Source organism: Wolffia australiana, chromosome 12 (assembly GCF_029677425.1).
Source record: "Wolffia australiana isolate 7733 chromosome 12, ASM2967742v1".
Classification (NCBI taxonomy): Eukaryota; Viridiplantae; Streptophyta; class Magnoliopsida; order Alismatales; family Araceae; genus Wolffia; species Wolffia australiana.
Genome location: NC_135846.1, coordinates 5,286,830 through 5,308,986, shown reverse-complemented (window position 1 = coordinate 5,308,986; position 22,157 = coordinate 5,286,830). Strand labels below are relative to the sequence as shown.

The window sequence follows — 22,157 nt, the reverse complement described above, 5'->3', positions numbered from 1 at the left end:
GATGCAACAAGTCCATGAATGTGATTTTGTGGTCAAGATGGAATTATATGCCATCAATATTAGAGGAGATTGGCTCAAGGAAGATGATGTAGTTATATCCCTAGTCTGGATGGTAGAAATATACCAGAGGTTGTTCCCCGATAATTTCACCACACATCAGTACTAACCATAATGACCAATTTGGGTTGATAGTTAACCATGCCTCAAGTCATTTGGAAGTCTGAATGCATGCTTTTTAAAAAGATGCAACTTCAAATATTGTTACTTTAATATTATTTATTGAATTGTGGACATTGAAAAGAGCATAAGTCAGATGGAAATTGATGCACCATTGTGCAAGTAAGGAGGCACACAATTCTATGCTTTGGGCACATAAAAATGGGCGATATATGGAATGCAGCTGACAATGTTAGAAAATTTGTTTGGTCATTAGTGATGATGCAAATTGAAGGTCTAATCAATGATTCAAAATCATCTAACTTACGGACACAATATTTGATGATCAAGAAATATTTTTGGATTAAAACTTTGGGGGTTTCCCTCTCTATCCAAACAATATTCTCTTGAATTTACTTAATATTTTGGGCCGAGTAAAAAAGTTAGGTTTGAGTTCCATCAAGTTTTATTGGTGTTTTAATTATAGTGAAGGCTAGGATCCACTAAGAGGATTCATCATGGAGGAGTGAATCACCTAATCTAGCAAAGAATAAGGACCTAAGTCTGGGGCTCCATTACATCTTCTTGAATGTTTCTCAACAATCCAATAATTAGATCATCCCTTTATTTATATCAGTACCATTAGCCATCAATCCTTGATACTAACTCATCTCTATCCATTTTACTCACTGATCTATTTGTAACCACACAACGATACACTAACCCCTTATCATATCTATACCTCCATATACCCACCTCTATACAAATCTATATCATATTCTCACCTGATCATTTCTCCCTATTTTATTCATTCTCCTCTCCATTTGATTTCTCAGTACTTAACTTCCTCATCACTCTTCCTTTACTATACTCTATAACCCTATCTTTTTAGTCAATTTCAACTTAAATATTTGATTATTATTTTTTATTTTGATTACCGACAAATTATCACATATTCCTTCCTTGAATGAGTTATTGAAGGGGAGCATAAATCTGATCTTTCCTAAGAATAAACATAAACTTTAGGCAATCATTTTCTCCCAAATATTTTCCTGGATTTTTGTTATTATTTTTCTTCCCTTGCTATACTATATAACCCTATCTTTTTAGTCAAGTTACAATTTAAATATTTGATTATTATTATTTATTCTGATTACCAACAAATAATCACATATTCTTTCCTTGAATGAGTTATTAAAGGGGAATATAAATCTGATCTGTCCTAAGAATAAACATAAACTTTAGGCAATCATTTTCTCCCAAATATTTTCCTGGATTTTTGATATTATTTTTCTTCCCTTGCTATACTATATAACCCTATCTTTTTAGTCAATTTACAACTTAAATATTTGATTATTATTATTATTTATTCTGATTACCAACGAATAATCACATATTCCTTCCTTGAATGAATTATTGAAAGGGAATATAAATCTGATTCGTCCTAAGAATAAACATAAACTTTAGGCAATCATTTTCCCCCAAATATTTTCCTGGATTTTTGATATTATTTTTCTTCACTTATTTTTCATTCGATATAAAGTTGATTGTGTTTCTTTGTTCAATCAAAGCCAATAAGAGAGTTAAACGCCGAGAGGGCCTTCGAGACACTTTGAGAAATCCGGCCAACAGTTGGAGAAACGCGATGGATTCCAGCGAAACCAAGGTCGATCTCTTCTCCGATATGGCATCCATGCGTTGTTCATGCCTCTTTTGTCGTTTGTATTTCCGATGGATGATTCATTATTCTCGTGAAATGCTCCCCGTCCTTGTAACCCTGAATTGATCCGATGGGAGTTGGGCTTGACGTGATTGATCTACATGTTTATCGAAATGTTGGGTTTTGTTCGTTCTACGCTGTAATTTACTGTTTAAATCAATTTTTGTTTCGTGATCTGAGGACAGGAAGAAGAAATTCTCCTGGGGAGTTGGCCTCCATGTGCTAGTTCTGTATGATAGCGTCTACGGCAATCGTTTTTCTTTTTCTGCTTATTTTCATTCTGTAAAACATCGATCTGCGGAGTGAGAAAGTTTTGGGGGCGAAATGTTTGGGTTTTTGGGGTGAATCGCCTGTTTTGACGTACATCACTTGGATAAACCCATGAGTTGGTACCTTTGAGTTGACAGAGGAGATAGTGAACACAAAAAAAATGCACTCTCCTTTATTCTCTTGCTGAAATAGAATCATGTTCTGTCTCTTCCCCATTGATCTTATTTGTATGTTGGAGACTGTTGTCGTGTTTGCTAGAAATGACTGCTCAAGCTTGTGGTTATATCTATTTCCTTTTTTACAACTTAAAGATGTGAACAAAAGCCATCATAATGTCGTTGTCTTGGATTGTATTCTGTCTCCTTGATCATCCGTGTTTTTATTCGTTGTGGTGTTCCAACTTTGGTGAGATACTTTGCCCCAAGTTCTGCAGCTAGAGATTCTTCTGTAAATGTGTAAAATACATCTGCTAGTGACAACGAGAATGAGACACAATAAATAGTTGAATCTTATTACTAGAGAGCCCTTTTTGCATCGTCTTTTAAAAGGATTGGCCCCTTCTGATTCATGTCTGATAGTTTGTTGTAAACTTTTGAGGTATCTCCCAATCAATACGTCTTACACTAATGCCCACAAATAAGGGAATGGGGACTCATATTGTCTTTTGATAATCAATGGCGGTACCTTTTTTGTTTAATGTCCAAAAATTTAAAAGAAGTTCTTGCCCCAACACCATCTGACCAAATTGTCTTCCTAGCTGGAGTTTTTAATGAAACCAGTTCTATAAATAATGAAGGTTTTCCTACCACTTTTGCCATCCATATTGAGCATGATCATCCTCTGTTTCTCATGTTCTGGCACCCTTTTTTTGTAGAAACCAACTAGCTTCTATTGTGAGAAAAAAGATGATAGAAGGATAGAGAGGCTTAAAGAGAACGTTAAAGAGGATGTGTATTTAGAATGGTCTGCCCGTGAGATCGATTTTCTCAGGTTTCCTTCCGGCCAACCCACCATGTTCACCAACCCCATGGCAGACCGCGACAGCGAGAGCAGCGGTGGCAGAGGGGGCTATGATCAGGCTAATGCTGGCATACACCCCTATTCCATGTACAATCATCTTGGGGGCGTCGGGCTTGATCAACAGATGAACGCCGCGCTATTGTACTCCTACCCTTACTACTATATGGCACCGCTGGGAAGGATGGGCGTCGGTGGGATTGGGATGGGAGGTATGGGAGGAATTGGGGGCATGGGAATGCATCATCAGTTAGATCTCCTGCGAAAGCGTGGGCGAGATGGGGAAATCGGAACTGGGGAGCACCAGATGGTGGAGTACGAAGAAGGAGGATACCCTTATAAGCGGAGGGCATCTATGCACGATGTTATATTCCGCATGATCGTGCCGTCAAAGCATATTGGGAGGGTCATTGGCAAGGAAGGGTCTCGGATCCGGCAGATTAGGGAGGAGACTGGTGCCACCATCAAGATTGCCGATCCGATTGTTGTGAGTATTTTTTATCAATATCATATTCTCGTTAATGCTGTCTAGAATATCATCATCTACTCTGTTTATAGAGTTGGGTTGTGGTATACAGACTTTTGCCAATTCCTTGAGAGAAGACATAAATTTCAAGTGATATCATTAACAGCATAGTATTTATCCATGTAATAACAATTGTAATAATTTTGGTGATCTTGTGGTTATGTTGCTTTTGTCTATGTTCTTATTTCTGTTTTCTTTTTTCTCAGCAACACGAAGAACGGATGATTATAATAAGTTCTAATGCTGATGAAGATAGAATATCAAATGCAGAGGCAGCTTTAACTTGTATAGCCAAGGCTATTCTTAAGGTCAAGCTTGATTTTATTCCGGACTGCCATCATAGTATTTTTTTTAAAACAAGACCTTTTTTCTGTGAGTTTCATGATTCGTTAGATAGTTCTTAATCGGTTTTTACTGACATGAGAAATTACTATCAGTTTTGAGCTTCGATTGTGAAAGGAGGAAAATAGATGATGACTTGTCATCACCATAATCTTCAGGAAAATAGATGACTTTACCTGGCGTGGAAGAATCACGAGGACAATGAAAACTTGTCATCATCATAGTCTTCTGGAAAATAGATGAGTTGACCTAGCATTGAAGAATCACGAGGACGATGGCAACTTCTCATCATCATAGTATTCAGGAAAATAGATGAGTTTACCTGGGATTCCTGATTAGGAACGATTTGTGGAGTAAAGGCTTTTAAAGAGATGCTTGCATAAATCTGGCAGGACCTGTGAATCTGACATTCAAGGTGCAAAAATCAAAAGCAATTGCCTGCACATGGGTACCAAGACTGTCACTGCAGAAAATTCTGCCGGAATCATGATTTCTGTGACTTCAAATAGTGATTTGCCCGAATAAATGTATATCTGCTAGATATATTTATGTGCTTAAAAAAAATTTTGAAAAAATATTTATGTGCTTAAATCCGAAACAGAGAGGATTTCTGATTTAGGTGATGGCATTCAGATTTTAAGGTTGAACTGTGAAGGATGCCTCTTTGGATTTTCTTGGGCTACATTATTCCCTTTATCTGCATGAAACAAGACCTGATTATTAGTTGCCATGTTTATGATACATTATGGTGAATCTTTTGGTTTTCTTATCTTTTAATTTCTTACATATCATGGTGAGGCATCCTTGTCTATTTTTTCCCATTTATAGTTATTCTAATAATTTGTTTGTTGATTTTTCTGGTTTGCGCTTATATTTGATTAGATTCAGGGTTCTGAGTCTTTACTAGATTCTCGTATATTCTTACTTAATTTCTTCCTCATTCATATTAGACCCATGTATATATTCCCAAATTATTATTTTGGTTAAGATAGTGTGGTTATCATGAGGTTGAGTATATCTCAAGAAATCTATAGCGAACACAAGTTTTCTTAGACTTTCAGCGGTGTCAGAATCTTATTTTTATTCTGAGAAATTTTGGAACACGATGGGATCCTGGTGACCTAGAAGCAAAAAAATCAACTAGAGATCCTATTGACTTTAAGGCAGGAACCTATTGAAAGTTTATGTTGTGGACAGGACGATGATGTTGGAGATGCAGCAACAGTTGGCAGTGATTATGGTGCTACCAATGCAATCCGACTCTTGATCGCAGGTTCTCAAGCTGGTTGTCTGATTGGGGTATCCGGTCAAACCATTGATTATATACGGAATTCGTCAGGCGCTACGGTCAATATTCTTGCTCCAAACCAGCTGCCTCTTTGCGCATCTGCCCATGAATATGACCGTGTCGTTCAGGTAAGCTTCATAAAAAATTTCTCACACACTACTGGATTATGATTGTCTATGATAAACCAAATCATATCGTTCAACAAAAAAACTTGTTGTAGTAGTTTTGTTATTTTGGGATTCCGTCCAAGATATATTTGTGGGTTCAACGTTTTTGGAGAGATGAGTTTTTGTTTGGGTAATTCCAGGACATGAATGTACTGACAAAGTTCTTTGGCTTTTTTGCGTGAGGAAAATACTTTTAGGGTCTTTTTGCTCCCCGTGAAATTAGACTAGGGTTTTTTTTTCTGGACACAAATATGCCGTTGTCATATTTAGAAATTTAGTATAAAAACAATTTTTCTCAAAATTTCACATCATGTAATTTGTCTTTTTGCTTATAACAATGTGTTCTTCCTGTGGTAGCTTTCAGGTGATGTCTCAGATATTCTTGCCGCATTGGAGCAAATTGGCAACGTGCTGAGGTATTCCTATAGAACTGGCCGTCCACTTGCTTAGATCTTGTTGGAATGACTTCATGTAGTGTCTTTAAAATTTTTAATTTGGGCATTAAATTTTGAATGTAGAGAAAACCCATGTACAAAGGTCATCTCGACCAGATCATCCCATCACCATTTGGGGATGTCGTCGTCCAATCTACAGAACTCACACTTACAAGTGCCCCCTGGTTGGTCAAACATGATCTGGCTGCTGTCGGTCTTTCACATTTTTTTTTCTTTGATTTCAATTTCTTCTGACCCCTTCGCATTTCACTGTTTTCCCCATTTGTAATCAGACGAGTACATGACTTCAGAGATGACTATCATGGAAAAGTTTGTTGGTGGGTTGATTGGCAGGAACGGATACAACATCTCTAGGATACGAAATGTGTCCGGCGCAACAGTGAAGGTGAATTGGCGACCTTGTGTCTATTTTCTTTCGAGGATCATTCCCCATTTGCATGGCTGGGAATGTAAATATGTCCTTCTGTGTTGGTGCATTGCAGGTAACAGGCCAGAAGGGCGAGAATACACGGCAAGTCTTTTTTGGCGGTAATGCCCAGCAGGTATTCATCCATCTATCCATCTTATGTATATCTTTCTTGTGTCCACCAGCCATCGGTCATCCTACATGTGTTTGTATGTATGTCCACCCATTAATCCATTTTCTGTCTATTTATCTGTGTCTATCCATTCATCTTTCCATTGATCCTGTTCATTCGCCAGTCTAACATCCGTCCATCTATCCATCCATCTCATCTCTCTTACCTGAGAACACATCTCTTTAACCAAGTTCCATCGATTATCTGCTCATCCATCTATCGTGATGTGTTAGATACTTTTGCAAGTGATCTGACGGTCAAAAAAATCAGGTGGCCATGGCAAGAATGCTGGTAGAGAGCTACATGTACTCGCAGTTGGTGCCACAGAATGTCTTGTAGCAGTAGCCCATACCTGGCCAGGGTCTTTCCTGCCTCTGCCTCTGCTGCTGTGCATTCATATCTTGTGTCTGCACCGCCGGTTACACGATGACAACCCACAAATTCATCCTGGGGACCATCTTCAGAGGCGTGCTTCGGCTCTACCTGCTGCGGTACGCATAGGTTGCTCCATCCCATGCTTATTTGACTCTTGAGCATAATAAGTTTTGAGGTATAAAAATATATGAAAAAAGGAAAAATGACGCGTTCATTCTTGCTTTGTGTGGGTGGAACCTTGTAGAGGTTGCAGACTGGGCCTCTTTCTTTGTTTGGTAATGATACAAGGATGATATTATACCACCACGAAACTGTGTTGGTTCGTCATTTAAGAATAATTTATTAAGTTTTGGGTCAATGCATGTTTATGCTCCAACCCATTTTTCAGGGGATGCTTTTTTCGTATGTTTCGTCTTGAAGTGTGACCCAATTGGTATGTATCAAGAGTGATGTGTTTACGAACCTTAACCAGGTTAGGAAACTAATCTTGTGGTAATTTCTTTTTTTGACTCCATTAAAATGTGAGTTGAAGTACATTGTGGATTAGATGTCATTGTCTCCAGCCTGAGTCTGATCCCAGCTCGAGAACTATATCTGACCTTGATCCTATTGATATAAAGTTTTCTTTGAAAAGTCAAGAAGCCTGTAAGTCTACTTAATAATTCAATGTCATTGGTCTGTTCTCTGAAAATAAATTATGTGCAGACCAGATTTCATAAGTACAATGTAGCAACTGACAAAATCAAACAGGTGTGAAGCTTGATCATTTGCGAAAATTCTAGACCTTAAAAACGAGAAAGAAATGCAAGACCAAACTAAAATAAAATGCATAATAAGCGGTATGCTCATTGGAGAGTAAAGCCGAGTTCCAGCACTTGAAGACAAAAAGAAGTGCTGGTGTCAAGCTTCAGCAAAAGTTAGAGTTGCTAACTAGCCTCAATTATAATTAAGCTGTTCTTTAATGATTATGAAACCTGCTGTTGTTGGATCTGGAGATCTAAAATTCCTGATTTTTTTCCAATATAGGTGTGATTTTTGTCCTTGTTAGGCTTGCCGGTTTAATCTTTCAAAATTAAAATGGGGAGGTTTTATGCAACAGTTAGTGATGAAGAGAAGAGATTGTTCCAGTGATTCCATCATTTATTCTTTGGCTTAAAAGTTTATTTAGAAAGTTTCATTGTAAAGGTTCCCTCTGAAAAGTTGGGTCAACTCGGGATGAAAAGGACATCAAAGGTGAATTGGGAGATCCTTTTATCAATAACCAAGGAGTTAACTGGGTTATTTAGTATCAAGCACAAGGACTAAACATGGGAACCTGGAGAAGAGGAATGATGAGATGTTAGTAGATTTTGCAATGAAGTTTATCATTGTAGTTTCTGAGTTGAGAAACTTTGGCGACGAGATTATCTAGGCGGTATTTCTGCAAGCTTTTGCAGTTTATTGCATCAAAGGTTGTTTTCCTTACACTATCTATGGAGAAGTAGGAAGATATCTGAAAATGACCTTAGATGAGCCAATAGGGTCATTGAACATCCATTAAAAGAGGATTTTTGCACGTGATTGACGAGATGAAGAGTAACTGCTCTTGGTTCTCTCCATGTGCAAGACAAATATCTAAACTGATGAAAAATATTCATCTTGTGGGCACAGTCAAGAATGCAACGGAGGTCGTAGAAGAGGGTGAGACACCAACAGAAATTTAACATTCAGTGTTATAATTATAACATATTTTGTACACCATGATGAGGGGAATATCAACCTAGCTGATAGCACAATAATATCATGACATTCCCCGTTTATTTGCACTAAAGTATTTATATATGTGATTCTTAAAGGTAAAATGATATAAATATATTTTTGGAATGATAATCTGGATTGTGCGGATTTATCAGGGTTTTTATAGAACTTTATAACATTACATTCATTTATAAAATTATTTCTAAGTCAAAATTTTTCAGACGTCTTAAATGCGAGATTCATAAATAAAATAATTTCTATGTTGAAATATTTTTATTAAAATTTTCACAGATTAAAGTTGTAAATAAAATAAAATTCTAAGTCAAGATATATTTTTTAAAAAATATGCTTATCAATTAAAATATGTTCTATGGGACTTTTCACAGGGCACATACTATTTACTGAGGCTTTCCCGGAACTGATTTTTGAATATTTTGTGTCCGGCTAGCAAATTATTTTAGGGCTGCTTCATCTCTCTCCTCTTATTATCCATACCCTTTGATCTTACAATATGCCGAATTATCAATCATTCTCAAATTGCTGCCACTTTAGTAGGTCAAGTGGAGAAAAAGTGATTTGTCATTGAACGAGAAAGAGAAGTGGAGAGGCTCTCCCACTCACAAATCATATTAATCATGGATGAATATAAGGATATCTAATCAATCTTATTGTGCTTACTTTGTCATCTTTATGAACCTTCATCCATTCATATCCGTCGATCCACTTCCATGTATTCATATCCATACATGACACTCATCTATCTGCTTGGCATTATAATCCAACCATGCCCAACTATATACATTCATTATTACATATATTTATTATTGTAATCCTTCTCATATGTCCGCATTTCTTATTTTACAATATATCTCTTCTCGTCCTCCAATTCCCATCTCAAAAGGGATTCAATTCCTAAGATATATTCCATGTGCAGATGACACTTGCTCATCACTAAATGATCAATTTTTTATGAGTCTAATTTCATATATTTTTACTAGTTATGTCGAAAACAACAACAAATTATTACACATTTGAATACATCAACTTGATAAAGTTGTACAACTATCTGGGTAAGAAATATGTGGCCTCCAAGTCAATCACACATTCCACATATTCGTCAATATTCCAAAGTGCAGTATTTTCATTCTAACCAATATGTGATGCTAATAGTTGAAGTCCAAGAAAATATACATTTATTAGGGACTTCAATGAAAATTTCTCCGGAGAAGTATTAATAGAGGAGGGCACCCTCATTTGATACCAGCATGAGAAACCAAGAAACCAGAAATTCCATTCATTCCAAACGGAAATCCAAGGCATCAATGCATTGTATTTAGATTCTGGAGTTAGTATACATGATTGGATATAATTTGTGATTTCGTGAGCTCGGGATGAAAGTTGGAAAAGTTAAGATAAAAAATGGGTCAATGGTGGAGATCAAAGGATAAGGATATTTTGTTGTTCAACCCAAAGGCGGAGAATTATTAACTTTTGAGTAATGTTCTCTATATGCCATAATTTTTTTTCTAAAATCTAAGTATTGGGTAGCTTGAAAAATAAGGATGCACCATCATTGTAACAGATGGTGCACACAAGACTCCCCATCAAGAAGGAATACTTCTACGTCAAGTAATGAACACGTGGACATCATTACAAGATGAGATTGCACCACATGAAAAAATGTATGTTTTGCAATTGATTGCTTACCTGTGTCTCAATTTTAGCATGAGAAGGACAAGAAAATTGATATGATGGGTGGCAATTCAAGACATGATGGTCTCCGGCAAGAGAAGAAAAAGAAAGACACATTTTGACAATTCTAAACTCAATGATCGTCATTTCGAGCTAGGTGATACTGTGCTGAAATAATAGGCAAAAATACCACTGTCTTACTCATCAAGTATCTGCCTGAACCTCCCAAGTAATCCGGATAGCCTCGCGAATAATTATTGTCAAGGTTTCTGAAATTTTGCAAGAAATTTGTGGAATTTTGCAGGGCTTCAGGATTATCTTATTTTTTAAAAAAATAAAAAGGAGGGAGGTTACAAGCAGCAGTAATTGATGAAAATAAGCGATTGTTATAGTAATTCCAAGTCTTAAACTTTTATGTTGAGAAGTTCTATTGTAAAAGTGTTTTGAAAAGTTATAAATGTACATGACATATTCTGATGGATTATGTGCAGTTCTTCTATTTCTCCAATCTCTCTCACTAACATTCCAAGGTTACCTCAAGTCTTAAATTCCTGAAACAAGGGCGTCTAGATCTGATGTGTAGGCCAATGCCGGATGCAGTCATCCATGGGCAGTCCGTTGTCGATAATTCACCAAACTAGGATTGAGAGACCTGATAAAGCATAACTAGGTTCCAAGTTGATATGTTCTTCACAAGAACATATCATCAGCTTTCAAATAGAAGAACGCAATAGATCGCAGATGTGAATGTTCACACATGTGAATCGATTTAAAAGAGAGGAGCAACCCGGGCCAGGAGGGGGGAGGTATTTTCTTGAAGGTGTATTGGAAACCGGGAAGAAGTGGTGGAGCGACGGAGGCCAGAGCAGCGGAGGATCCATCCGCAGTCGGAGAACTCGTCCATCAGGGGTTCCATTTCTGCATTTCTTTTCATCTCTTTATCTCTCTCAAGACAGATTCATAAGAACGTTCTTGGACATTTCATGATTTGATGGCAATTGAACTTAATCGTGTTATTCTTGGTTAATTCCTTTTGTGATAGAAGCTGGATGTATCACAAATTTGCCTACCTCTTACGTCTCTGGAGAGCATGCTAGAAAGGTTTCTGATGAGTAGTTGCACCAGAATATTCCATTCATGAATATCAACCGGTCAGCGGCCCTTTAGGCAAGTATTCTAAGGGGAAGCCTATGTTTTCGTCATTTTGCAAGGTGTGCACTACAGGTAGATGTGTTGATGTGGGATGAATGTTGTGTCCATGTGTAAGGTATGCCTACTTGCGACCAGCACAGTATAATGCAGGGACGCAGACGGGACGATTTTTTCATCCCGGGAAGAAAAAATGGTCCCGTCCAAAGGTTTAAACGAAAATTCATCCCGAGGACCACCAGACGGGACGGTTTTCGTCTTGTGGGACAAAAAAACCGTCCGTCCAGTGTCTCCGATGATGGACGGGCAAATCTGAACAAAAACTGTCGGATTCACATCTGACGGTTGAGATGTAGCCACGTGGCCTTGCTATGACAATTTGCATCAAAGTCCCTCTATCTTCACGTGCGCGCAAACTGACGCCGCTCAGAAATAATTGTGCATATGCCCTTTGCATTCTCTCACCTCTGTATTTCCCTAAAAAACTTTGAAAAATCTATATTAATATACTAAAAATATATAACAGGTTTTTTGTCCTGGACGAGGAACGGGACGAATTTTTCCCCGGACGGGACAAAAATTCATCCTGGGAGGACTGGACGGGACGATTTTCGTACCGTCAGACGAAAAATTCGTCCCATCCTTTGTCCCTGCACTGAATCTGGACGTAGGATGGGACAAAATTCGTTCCGTTCCGTCCATCGTCCACGTCCGGGATGAATTTAGATGCGTATGATATTACATACAAAAATATAAATGCTTATGATATCATGAATGACCGTTCAACAAAGTATAAATTCTTTTCTGAAGAGAATGAAAAATATGGATACATGACAAGGTTGGGACATTATCATCATCAATGAACGTCAGCTCACCACTATTTTAAACTGACTGAATCGCTGTTTGAATTGCCAGAGGGTTTTTCTCTTTTAGTGGAACATCAATTTCACATTTTTGGTCACCATTTTAATGCGAGTCATACTACTACTGGATCATCATTCATCATTGACACAAGAATTCCTAGAAAAAGTTTCTCACCATAAATAGGGAGATTGAAAAATGAAAAACAGGTGTTTATCTATTTTTTATCCCTTGCTATTTTTCTTAACATTATCAAAAAAGAGCATACCTTCGATGCGAGGTGCAGTGGAGTTGGGGAGAGATTCAGTGTGTGGCGCAAGGTTCAACAGGTCATAAAAGGCCACAGACCTGAACCACACCAAATGTTTGTCAATCCCTACCAACAACTCCGAACCCCACGAAAGATCAATCACTCTAAGGCAAAGATAATTCAAGGAAGATTTGCAAAGATCGCAAGAAGAATTAGGAACCAAAAGCGGTGTGAAGAATCACCTTATCAGGAACATGCTTTGGATCAACCTGGATAACCTGATAAACCCGACTCCATTGGCAAGTTAGACTTTTGCGGTTTTTCTTCGCAGTCCGAACAGATTCTCAAATAATTGGGGAGCCATAGGAGGAAGAATCATCGGCTTCGGTGCCATGAAGTTCACAATCTTTTCATGAACGTGATACCTGCATATCAGGAAAAAGACAGAAGGGTCTAGGGGTTAAGTTTCTTGCCAAGTCATCTGCTCCTGGAAAGAGGGGAACTGTTCCTGAAAAAGATTCGCACCGTATTTTCCGACTTTTTGATGCGCGTCTGTCCACAATTTTGCGCTTCTTTGTCTGCCCTTTCTTCAAGGAGTAAAGGGCAGGGTCTGAAACACAGCGAGAATGTCCACAATTAAATCATAAAACACCGTATAACACATGATTTAAATAAAAATAGAAGCCTGCAAGAAAGACATAAAACTCGATGATTTTGATAAGGCATACCAGTGGAAAGATCATAAGTCTCGAAGAACTCCTTCAGGAGTTGCTGATAAAACTCTGAGTCGTCGATGAGTTCAGGATCTCCTACAGGGGTTTCGCTCTGAAGAGCAGACATGCCATGATGTTTTCAAACAACATATTATCTAAGATCACATTAATAAATAAGATAAAAATAAAAACGCCAAACCTCTAGTCCTGATGCACTCGCCCCTTCAGCACTCTGCTAAATGACATCCATCAAAAAGTAACTTTTATCGTCGTTAAAAAAACAGGAAAAATGATAGAAACTAACAAAGGTTGATCGCAAGGAGATTGAGAAAAACCAACCTCGCCAAGGATATTGACAGAGGATCTATGCAGCATCATCCGATCGATCATTCGACTTGGATCTCTCATAAGCGCGGCAACTTGGTCCCCGATATTCTGAAAAATTAAAAATATAATAACACATACGATCAAGGGGGATAGCTTATGGTATAAAGGAACCGGAAAAGGGATAGGTAATAAACCTGATTGAAAGCCTGCAGTTTGCTTTTAAAAGCAGCTGCACCACTAGTCACTTGCGTCTTCCTCTGCCACCGGTCTATTGAGTTATTCCTGAATGAAGCAAACCTGATGGCAAAGAACTACAGAGTCAACAGGATTTCCCAGAAAACCACTGATCTATGAAACGAATATGAAGCATACAAACGTTTCTCCCCAAGAAAATAGTTCGTTCATTTCACAGATTCTTTGTAAGCTGATAACCAAAGATTTTACTCAACAATGTCATTAAACGATTCCATCAATCCTATACAAGAGTAAGCCATTATCTTTAGCCTTACATCATTTATAGATGATTGCACGGAGAATAAATTGCTGAGGACTGAGGGGAAGGACCAAGACAAAGAGATGGAGTCTGGAGATGGATAGAATAATTGCCTCCATATCATCTCAAATTTCTTGTCAGCCCTCCTAAAGGGAGGCTACAACTATTTTAAACAAAAACATTCAAGCCGGAAATGACAAAAATACCCTTATGAGGGTAAAAGGATGTTCACACCCATGGAGGGAACTTATGATCTTATCAATAATCCCCCGTCAGACCAGCTTATCCCCAAGCTGAATAATCATTTCTACAGTTACCTTAGAGTGGGCCCTGCGTAGCCTCATTGACCTGAGGCCGGGCCACATCAGAGTCATGGTTGGACTGGCAACTGGACTGAGATTGGACCACGCCTAGACCACCAGCAGGGCAGTTAATTGAACCGCAAGTGGACAGTCGATTGAACCATGGCTTACTGGTAGACTGCATCATGTCCTTTGTTAGTGGGCCCCAACTTATAAGTCACCCAGCCCTATTATTCTGTTCCTTTAAGTAAGTCAGGGCCAGCTAGACTTCTTACGTTGGGCATGGCCTGCCTTCTCGTACGCTGGTTAAATGCCAGATCAGGAAATGACTAAAGTCTAGTTTTCTTCTGTTTCAGTCCTAACCCTAAAAGTATCACTCTGTCTGGAGTGGAGCTTGATTCTTTCGAGCACTCGGCTACGATACTTAATGTATAGCCAACGTGTGACTCTGTCAGAAACCTTACGGGATTTTGGACTTCTAGATTTGGAGAGGGTATTTAACTTTTAAACAAATTGACATCAGTCAGAATTCACAGTAAAAGTAGTCTTGGTTTAACATTTACAGAAAATAAATTGTGAACAACTTCTCAAAGACCGATCATTTAAGATGATCCTTTCATCTCTACTTCAGTAGTCATGCAGTATGATTCGACCCTCATGGGATCTTCAAAAAAAAGGACACGACCATCATGGGCATCATGCATAAACTTAAGAAATAGGAAAAGAGAGAGAGAAATGGGAGAGGTAAGAGAGAAAATAGATCGAATGGTGAACAAACCCTCAAGAATTACCGGATTGGTGATTCATATGTCTTCACGACGCCGGAATCCAGCACATATGCCCAAACTTTACTGTCATTTTCCCTTTATCTCCTGTGGGTGCATTAGGAGTATTTTATAGAACCCCAGTTATTTCAGCAGGCAAATATTTCCTACCAAAGGTTCAGCCAATCATCAAGCTGTCTTTGACCTGAATGATACAGTCCGTATTCAGGACTGTATCAGATTAATAGACAGAGGATATAGAGAAGAAACCCCATCCTTTATTCTTTGGGGGTGGGGGATGGCAATTGTATTGTGGGGCATAGTGTGCAGACCAATCCGCTTGGGCTAGGGCTGGGAGTATTGGAAATGAAATATTTTGACATAGCTTTATTGGCCAAGAGGGTGGTCAGGCTAATGGGACCGAAAACAGATATTGTTACAAGGATTCTAAAGGACATCCATAGATCCATCTTATACTAGGAGAGTTGCATTGCTCTGGTCTGTTGGGTGACACCTTGTCCGACCAAAGAACAGAAGAATATACGAGGCTGCAGCAGATCCTGATCCACCTACACCCGTCGGGAGGGACACAAGACATGAGGGAGTGGATAGGCGCACAATTCTCTGTTCAAGATGCCAATGCAATACTCTGCCGCAAACATATAAAGGAAGAATGGAAGATCCTCCACTGTGGCACATCATATGGAGACAAAGTTCCCCCTTAAGGTGAGATTTTTCTGTTAGCTGCTACTTCAACGAAGACTAGTAACAAAGCTCATCAGGAAGAGATGGCTCCCAGACGTGTCAACAAAGTGTGCCTTGTGCGCAAGTGGGAAAAAAAACTGTGGCCATCTATTCGTTAGCCGAAGCCACGTGGAACCATCAGCCACTCCTAAGGGTGATGTCTCCTCAAAAGAGGCCTTTTGGGACTCTGTATAAGGCTCAGCGCGCGTGTTGCGAGAGGCATGGATGACCTATTCTGGGTTTTACAGCTGCACAGGAACGAAGTCATCGATGGACGCTGTTTTACAAGCAGTGGCCGGTTTTACCTCTGTGTGGTTTAAAGGCTCATCGACAGGGCACAGGGCGGCCGTGTGGGCCATTTATGCACTTAATGTTCAAATGTATATATCACAACACGAGGGTCACTGATTTTGTGTGATTTCTCCCATCTTTCTTCAAAAAAAAAAAATCATTCTCATTCTTGGATCAGTAACAGAAAACTAACCCAAAAAAAATTTATAAAAAGACGAGAGAAAGAATTTCTGATGTTCACAAGTAATCCACATCAAAGAGTTTAGTTAATAGAATTTCAAGAAAACTTTATGAAAGAGAGCACCATAAAGTCACCATTAAGCACACAGTCCGCATGAACATATGATAAGAACCAGGGTGTTCTTATCAGGGAAAGATAGCAATTGAGGAGAACAGATGGTAAGAGCCCCACCAAGCACTCAAGATAAAGAGGGAGAGGGTCAGACAGATCATCGGCGGAGGGAGGTAGGAGGGACACGCATCGCCAAAGAATGAGAATTAGGAACCAACCAACTTTCACATACTTCTTCCCAGAAATACATGTAGAGTGGAAATAATAAAAATACCCCAAGGGGATAAAATGAGAATGCCCTTGATGCGAAGGGGATTGTATCAACATATGGCCAAACCAAATTATAGGATGAAAAAAAAATCAAATGATGAGGTATGATAAATGAAAAACTAATGAACAAGATGAACATGCGTCTTAACCTTCTCTGTACGCTTATAATTCGCCACCAGATGTCGTCACTCTCAAGGTCCACCTTGTTAGATGTACCTGCAATGATTATTGCAGCAAAAGTCATGACAGACCTATCAACCCCAATGTATTAAATAAAAGATCTAAAAAATACAAAGGTTATCAAATAAGTAATTTGGACTATATCGAATAAGTAATATCTATAAAAAAATACAGTTGTCGGACCAAAGCGCTCATCATGTATATGGAATGTATATATATAGCATCTGGTTGATCACCACTTTGGGTGGTCTTCCTTTTTCTCTTCAAAATAAAAATCAACAAGTCGCAATCCTGGTACGATATCTGTCCGACGACTGACATCCCTCTCGAGGTGCATAGAATTTTCCCTGCTCATTAAAGGTAACATGCGCCAAGATATAAAGTTTCTTGGAACTGGGGTGAAAGTATTTATACCCCGTTTCCCTTTCCAGGCATTGCACAAACACGCACTTGATGGATTTGGACTCAACTTGTCACCAGGCTGGTGTAAATGAACATAAGCCATATAAAAATCCAAGATGTTACCCCAGAAGCAATTCTCACAGTGGGAAAGAAATTATACATCAATGTCACTGGGATCTCATATCCCAGAATCTTGGGCGGCAATAGACTGATTAAATGAGCTGCAGTCAGCAGTACTTCCCCCACTTACTTGGGTACACCTTGATGTATAAGTAACGTCCTGACAGATTCGACAACATTTTTTACCTTTCTTTCTGCTATGACATTCTGTTGCGGGTGTTAAAACAAGAAGACTCCCGCAACATTGCATGTTTCTAAAAGGATGACGTAGATTTTCTGATCTCAACGCTTGAAGGGTAACCCCAACCTGGGTCTGTACCATAGTACAAAAGCTGAGAATGACAGAAGTGATCTCCGATTTTCTTGAAGCAACTGAATCCATGTAATGTGTGTAAAATCATTAACTAAAATGACAAACCATATGGCACCAGTAATCAAAGCAACATTTAATGGTCCCACACATCACAGTGTATAAACAAGAAAGGCTCCAGACTTTCAGTGTTTTACACATAAAAGGATCAGTGCTTGTGTTTTTCCACACGACATTGTCTCACATAACCATCGACAAATAAATGTTCATAACAGGCCCTACTCAGCAAGAGGGAGGAAATGATCCAAAGGAGCCCATAATTGCAAAATACCTTTCTTCATATAAAACTTCCAAAATACCCAACCGTAAGGTTCACAAACTCCCCGAAAATGCATTGCCCTTGGACTAAGAGGGAAAGGAGGATATGCCCCACTCAGCCAGAAGTAGAAAAATATCCAAAGGAACTCACAATTCCAAAATACCCAACTGTTAAGGTTCACACTCTCCCAAAAAACTAGAACAAGCAAGGAATCTGTCAGAGTAATGCGTTCCCAGTGGACGCAGATGGGAAACAGAGAAGAGAAAAGGGAAGTCGTTCGTGGAGCATCCTTTGATGCACAGCTCATGATCACCCTTACGCTGTTGTCTCTTCCATAGTGTTTTTTTAAAGTAAGATAGGAAAGTTCACACAAAATCAGTTACCCTCCCAATGTGATAAATAAAGATGATCGTTAAATAAGGCCGAAAGGGTCACATTATTCTGTCTCCATGCGTACTCCTCAACTGGGTCCCCTCCTCAATGTCCAATGATTCTAATAGGCTTTCCAAACTCGGATTTATCTTAATATGCATCAGAGCGGCTCAAGGAAGAGGGTCACTCGTGACCCTTAAGGCCACACGTGCCTCACCCCTTCAAATCAGATGGGGGAAAAGTGAGATCCAAGAAGTCAGATTCTGGAAGTCAAGTCAGGCGGCTGCATGGGGTCACTGTGCAGGCGCATCCTCTGGAGTAATTAGATCCATCTCAACCACCTCCTATTATGGGCTCTCATAATGGGTGCAGTGCCTTAGCAAACGAAAATTCTCATATGGTTCATTATGCTGAGAAAACCAAATTAAAAAACCTTAGTTCGACAGATAAAACCAAGAGACTATACCTAATCCTCTGACCTGCCATTAGGGATTGACTGTCCCCAAAAACCATCACAGGGACAGATTGGAATAATGGTCAGCTTAGGATGATGCTTGCAGTCTGATTGTCCTCCAAACAATCTGTTTTCACATAATCCAATGATGAATAATGTAACGGTGGCTTACTGTTCTGTTATCTGTATCCATATCGAGTAGCATTCCAGGCATGATACTGATGAACCTGACACCGGCAGCATACGCTTCCCCATTTCCACACTTGCCTGTTGATGCATAATATAATCGATACCAGATAATCTGTTATCAATAACGGTGTCCTCATCGTCATTCTCTTAACGATCAATGATGTACCATTCCAGGACAACACTATCGCTGTTTCCATCATGTCTATTATCCGTTGTCAGCAGCAGTTTGTTGGTGACAATAACAGATAATGGTAGTCAATCCCTTCCTGTCATCATATCTACCTCACCAGATCTTCAGCTAGTTTTCCTCTAAATAGATCCCTGCCACCTCAGATCAATCTCTCTTATCTTCTTCCCTTGATATGAATTATTGAGTTCATACCAATTTCACAGCACGTAAAAAATGGCACAACAATTTTCTTCCCTATTGATGTAAGATGTAACCGCAATGAAATAATACTGATATAGATTGAAATGAAATGTCCACATGTATTAATGTTCGCTCATTTTGCATTATGCCAAGCAGGTGCTAACAAGTTGAATCTTAACTACCTGCAAGAAGCAATTTCTCTTATTTTGCAATGCCACTTGACAAGTTATGGGAAAATTAGGAACATGATCTTCTACGTAACATGCAACGGATTTTTATGTTGTGTAAGCTTCCAACTAATTCAACAAAAGAAATGGACCACGTGTACGAGTAGAACTAAATATCAGTACCATCATCCTCCACAGGTATGGAAGCATTGCTTTTGATTAAGGCCTGAAAAGAGAACAAAATTTCAGAAACTAGCTCCAGAGCACAGCATTTGGTTAATATCATGTCTAACCTCTTGCAAGTCCAACATACTATTTAGCGTCTGCTCAGATGACAATATAAGCTCCTCGTATGCTGTGTTGATTGCTTCATCATGCTGAGAAAACTGAGATCGTAGGGGCTCCTGAAGTCAAAACATCTCGTGAAACTTTTGCATATATTTTGATCCATCCAATTAAAATTAATTTAAAACTGACCCGTGGAAGGTTGTTTGAATTTGAGAAAGGTTTCTGCAGAAGAAATCTGAACTCCAGATTCTTGTTCCATAAAGCCTTCGAAAGAATTGGGGTAAGCAAATGGATGGCAAGGAAAAATAACAGCAATAAGAAGCCATTGCGTGTGATAAACAAATAATATATGTTTTCGTGACTAATTTTTTTTGAAAATTTTCATGAACTAAAAATATAATAATTAAATGTCAAGATCAGCGACGTTGCATCCTTACGAATAAGGATTCATAGTGAAGCTCTTTTTTACGTTAAATCCATAACTTTACATGTGAATAAGACTCAATGAATAAGACTAACTTTTTATCGGAGAGAAGGGTTAGCAACAACAGAAAATCCCTAAACTCATCTTCCACCTGATGATAGAATTAAAGTTGAAAGTATTCTAGCTTTAAGTATTTCTTCGTTTATATCACGGAAGAAAATTTCTCACTACCAACTGTCAAATATATAAGTAGCACAAATTGATAAAAAAACATCGAAATGGAAATCATTGTTCTCTATGCGTAGCTCAGCCCCTTTGAAGTCCGCCACCAACATACCTTCTGGTTTCTTATGGACTGTCCTTTCATGAAGTCATCATCCTTTTGGCGTTTCAAACCACTCAAAATAGTCCTATAAATAAACATGAAAGGCAGTTAGCGGCATTTCAAATGAAAAAAATGTTTTTCACATAGTTATGTCTAATGAAAGAAAATCATACTGCGGTTGAAAAACAATGCACATTTCAAATTGACAACAAATGATTTATATGAATGGATTTACCAAAGCACTCTACGCTACCAAGATGTAATATCCTAAGATTCTCCGAGAAAACTAAATCGAAAGATGAAACTAATGACGCGCCAAATTGCGCTTGATGCAGCAAACAACGAATCCCCGAAGATTATCGCGTATTCGACCTGCTTTTGCAACAAAAAATGGTACAAAACGAAGCGTAATACGAGTTCATACTGTTCTTGATGCCTCAGATTCTCGTATTCCTTCTCCAGTTCATCCATCTCCGCCGCCCCGCCGTTGGCCTTCAGCCTACCAATACCCTCTGCATCCACATCATCGTCCACCTCTCCGTACGCCTCGTCCTCAGAACTACCATCGCTTTCTCCGCCCTCATCTTCCTCATTTTCAAGGGGTAACTCACCGGCCCAATCATCCTCATCTTGCGAGATGAATTCGGCGGCGATCAGCTGCACGAACAATTTCCCGCAGAAATATGCTCAGATTGAAGCCATAAAATCGAAAAAATGGAGAAAAATTGCAAAAACCGCGAACCTCGAGATCACTCTTGTCTCTGGAGGAAAGATCTTCGTCGTCGCTCGGCCCGCCTTGAGCGGAGAGGAAGTCTTCCTCGTCGGTCTCTTCAGGTTCTTCGCGGAGGCGCTTACTCTTCGTTGCGGAGCCCATCTGCCAGTAGAAAGAGGAAGAAGAAAATAACAGTCTTGGCCCATATATATAGGTTTCACCTCCATCTAGGGCTCACGGGTCGGCTCGGGTCGGCTCGGGCCGGCTCGGTCGGACTGAGCCAAACCCGCCAAGTGGCTCGGTCGGGGTCGGACCCGCTGGCTCAGCAGTACAGTACACCGTCGTCATGGACGGGGGACGAAGGAAGGGAAGAAGAATAGTGCTGCGTCTTACGTCCCCTTTGTTAGAGGTTCGTCTGAATCATCCCGTTTAGAGTTCGTCCCGTCCCAAATATTTTCGTCCATGTCCGATTCTATCCCAAAAATTCTCGTCCCATCCTACGTCCCATTTTTTAAAGCTTCGTTTGAATCGTCCCGTCCCAAGTATTTTTGTCCATGCCCCATCCTATCCAAGAAATTCTCGTCCCGTCCTAAGTCCCATTTTTTAGAGCTTCGTCGGAATCGTCCCATCTAGAGTTCGTCCCGCCCCAAATATTTACTTCCATGTCTGATTCTATCCAAAAAATTCTCGTCCCATCCTACGTCCCAATTTTTTGAGCTTCGTTCGAATCGTCCTGTCTAGAGTTC

At 39.3% G+C, this 22,157-nt stretch overlaps 2 protein-coding genes across 4 annotated transcripts; one reads left to right on the top strand and one right to left on the bottom strand.

The window, feature by feature from the left end:
- Positions 1 to 1,707: 1,707 nt before the first annotated feature.
- On the top strand, positions 1,708 to 7,252 carry LOC144710375 (uncharacterized). The gene is made up of 9 exons (XM_078584116.1): positions 1,708 to 1,822; positions 3,021 to 3,650; positions 3,896 to 3,997; positions 5,229 to 5,447; positions 5,844 to 5,902; positions 6,005 to 6,105; positions 6,214 to 6,326; positions 6,424 to 6,483; positions 6,790 to 7,252. Exons 1-9 carry the CDS (start codon positions 1,802 to 1,804, stop codon positions 6,856 to 6,858), a joined length of 1,374 nt encoding a protein of 457 aa, XP_078440242.1. The 5' UTR covers positions 1,708 to 1,801; the 3' UTR covers positions 6,859 to 7,252.
- A 3,150-nt stretch (positions 7,253 to 10,402) lies between these two features.
- Positions 10,403 to 21,600, bottom strand: LOC144710421 (rRNA processing protein-like protein). 3 transcript variants are annotated; one of them, XM_078584184.1, is made up of 15 exons: positions 21,442 to 21,600; positions 21,124 to 21,356; positions 20,712 to 20,784; positions 20,140 to 20,214; positions 19,956 to 20,066; positions 19,846 to 19,888; positions 16,929 to 16,995; positions 13,818 to 13,920; positions 13,636 to 13,731; positions 13,496 to 13,531; positions 13,312 to 13,408; positions 13,109 to 13,193; positions 12,826 to 13,008; positions 12,602 to 12,681; positions 10,403 to 10,592 (listed from the first exon to the last, which is right to left on the bottom strand). In XM_078584184.1, the coding sequence occupies exons 1-13, from the start codon at positions 21,571 to 21,573 to the stop codon at positions 12,888 to 12,890; spliced, it is 1,272 nt and encodes a 423-aa protein (XP_078440310.1). In that variant the 5' UTR covers positions 21,574 to 21,600; the 3' UTR covers positions 10,403 to 10,592; positions 12,602 to 12,681; positions 12,826 to 12,887. The 3 variants fall into 3 exon arrangements, with proteins under 3 accessions (XP_078440310.1, XP_078440309.1, XP_078440311.1); XM_078584183.1 differs by lacking the exon at positions 10,403 to 10,592 and having other exon boundaries at positions 12,452 to 12,681; XM_078584185.1 differs by lacking the exon at positions 10,403 to 10,592 and having other exon boundaries at positions 12,452 to 12,681; positions 13,496 to 13,528.
- Between the last annotated feature and the right edge of the window lie 557 nt (positions 21,601 to 22,157).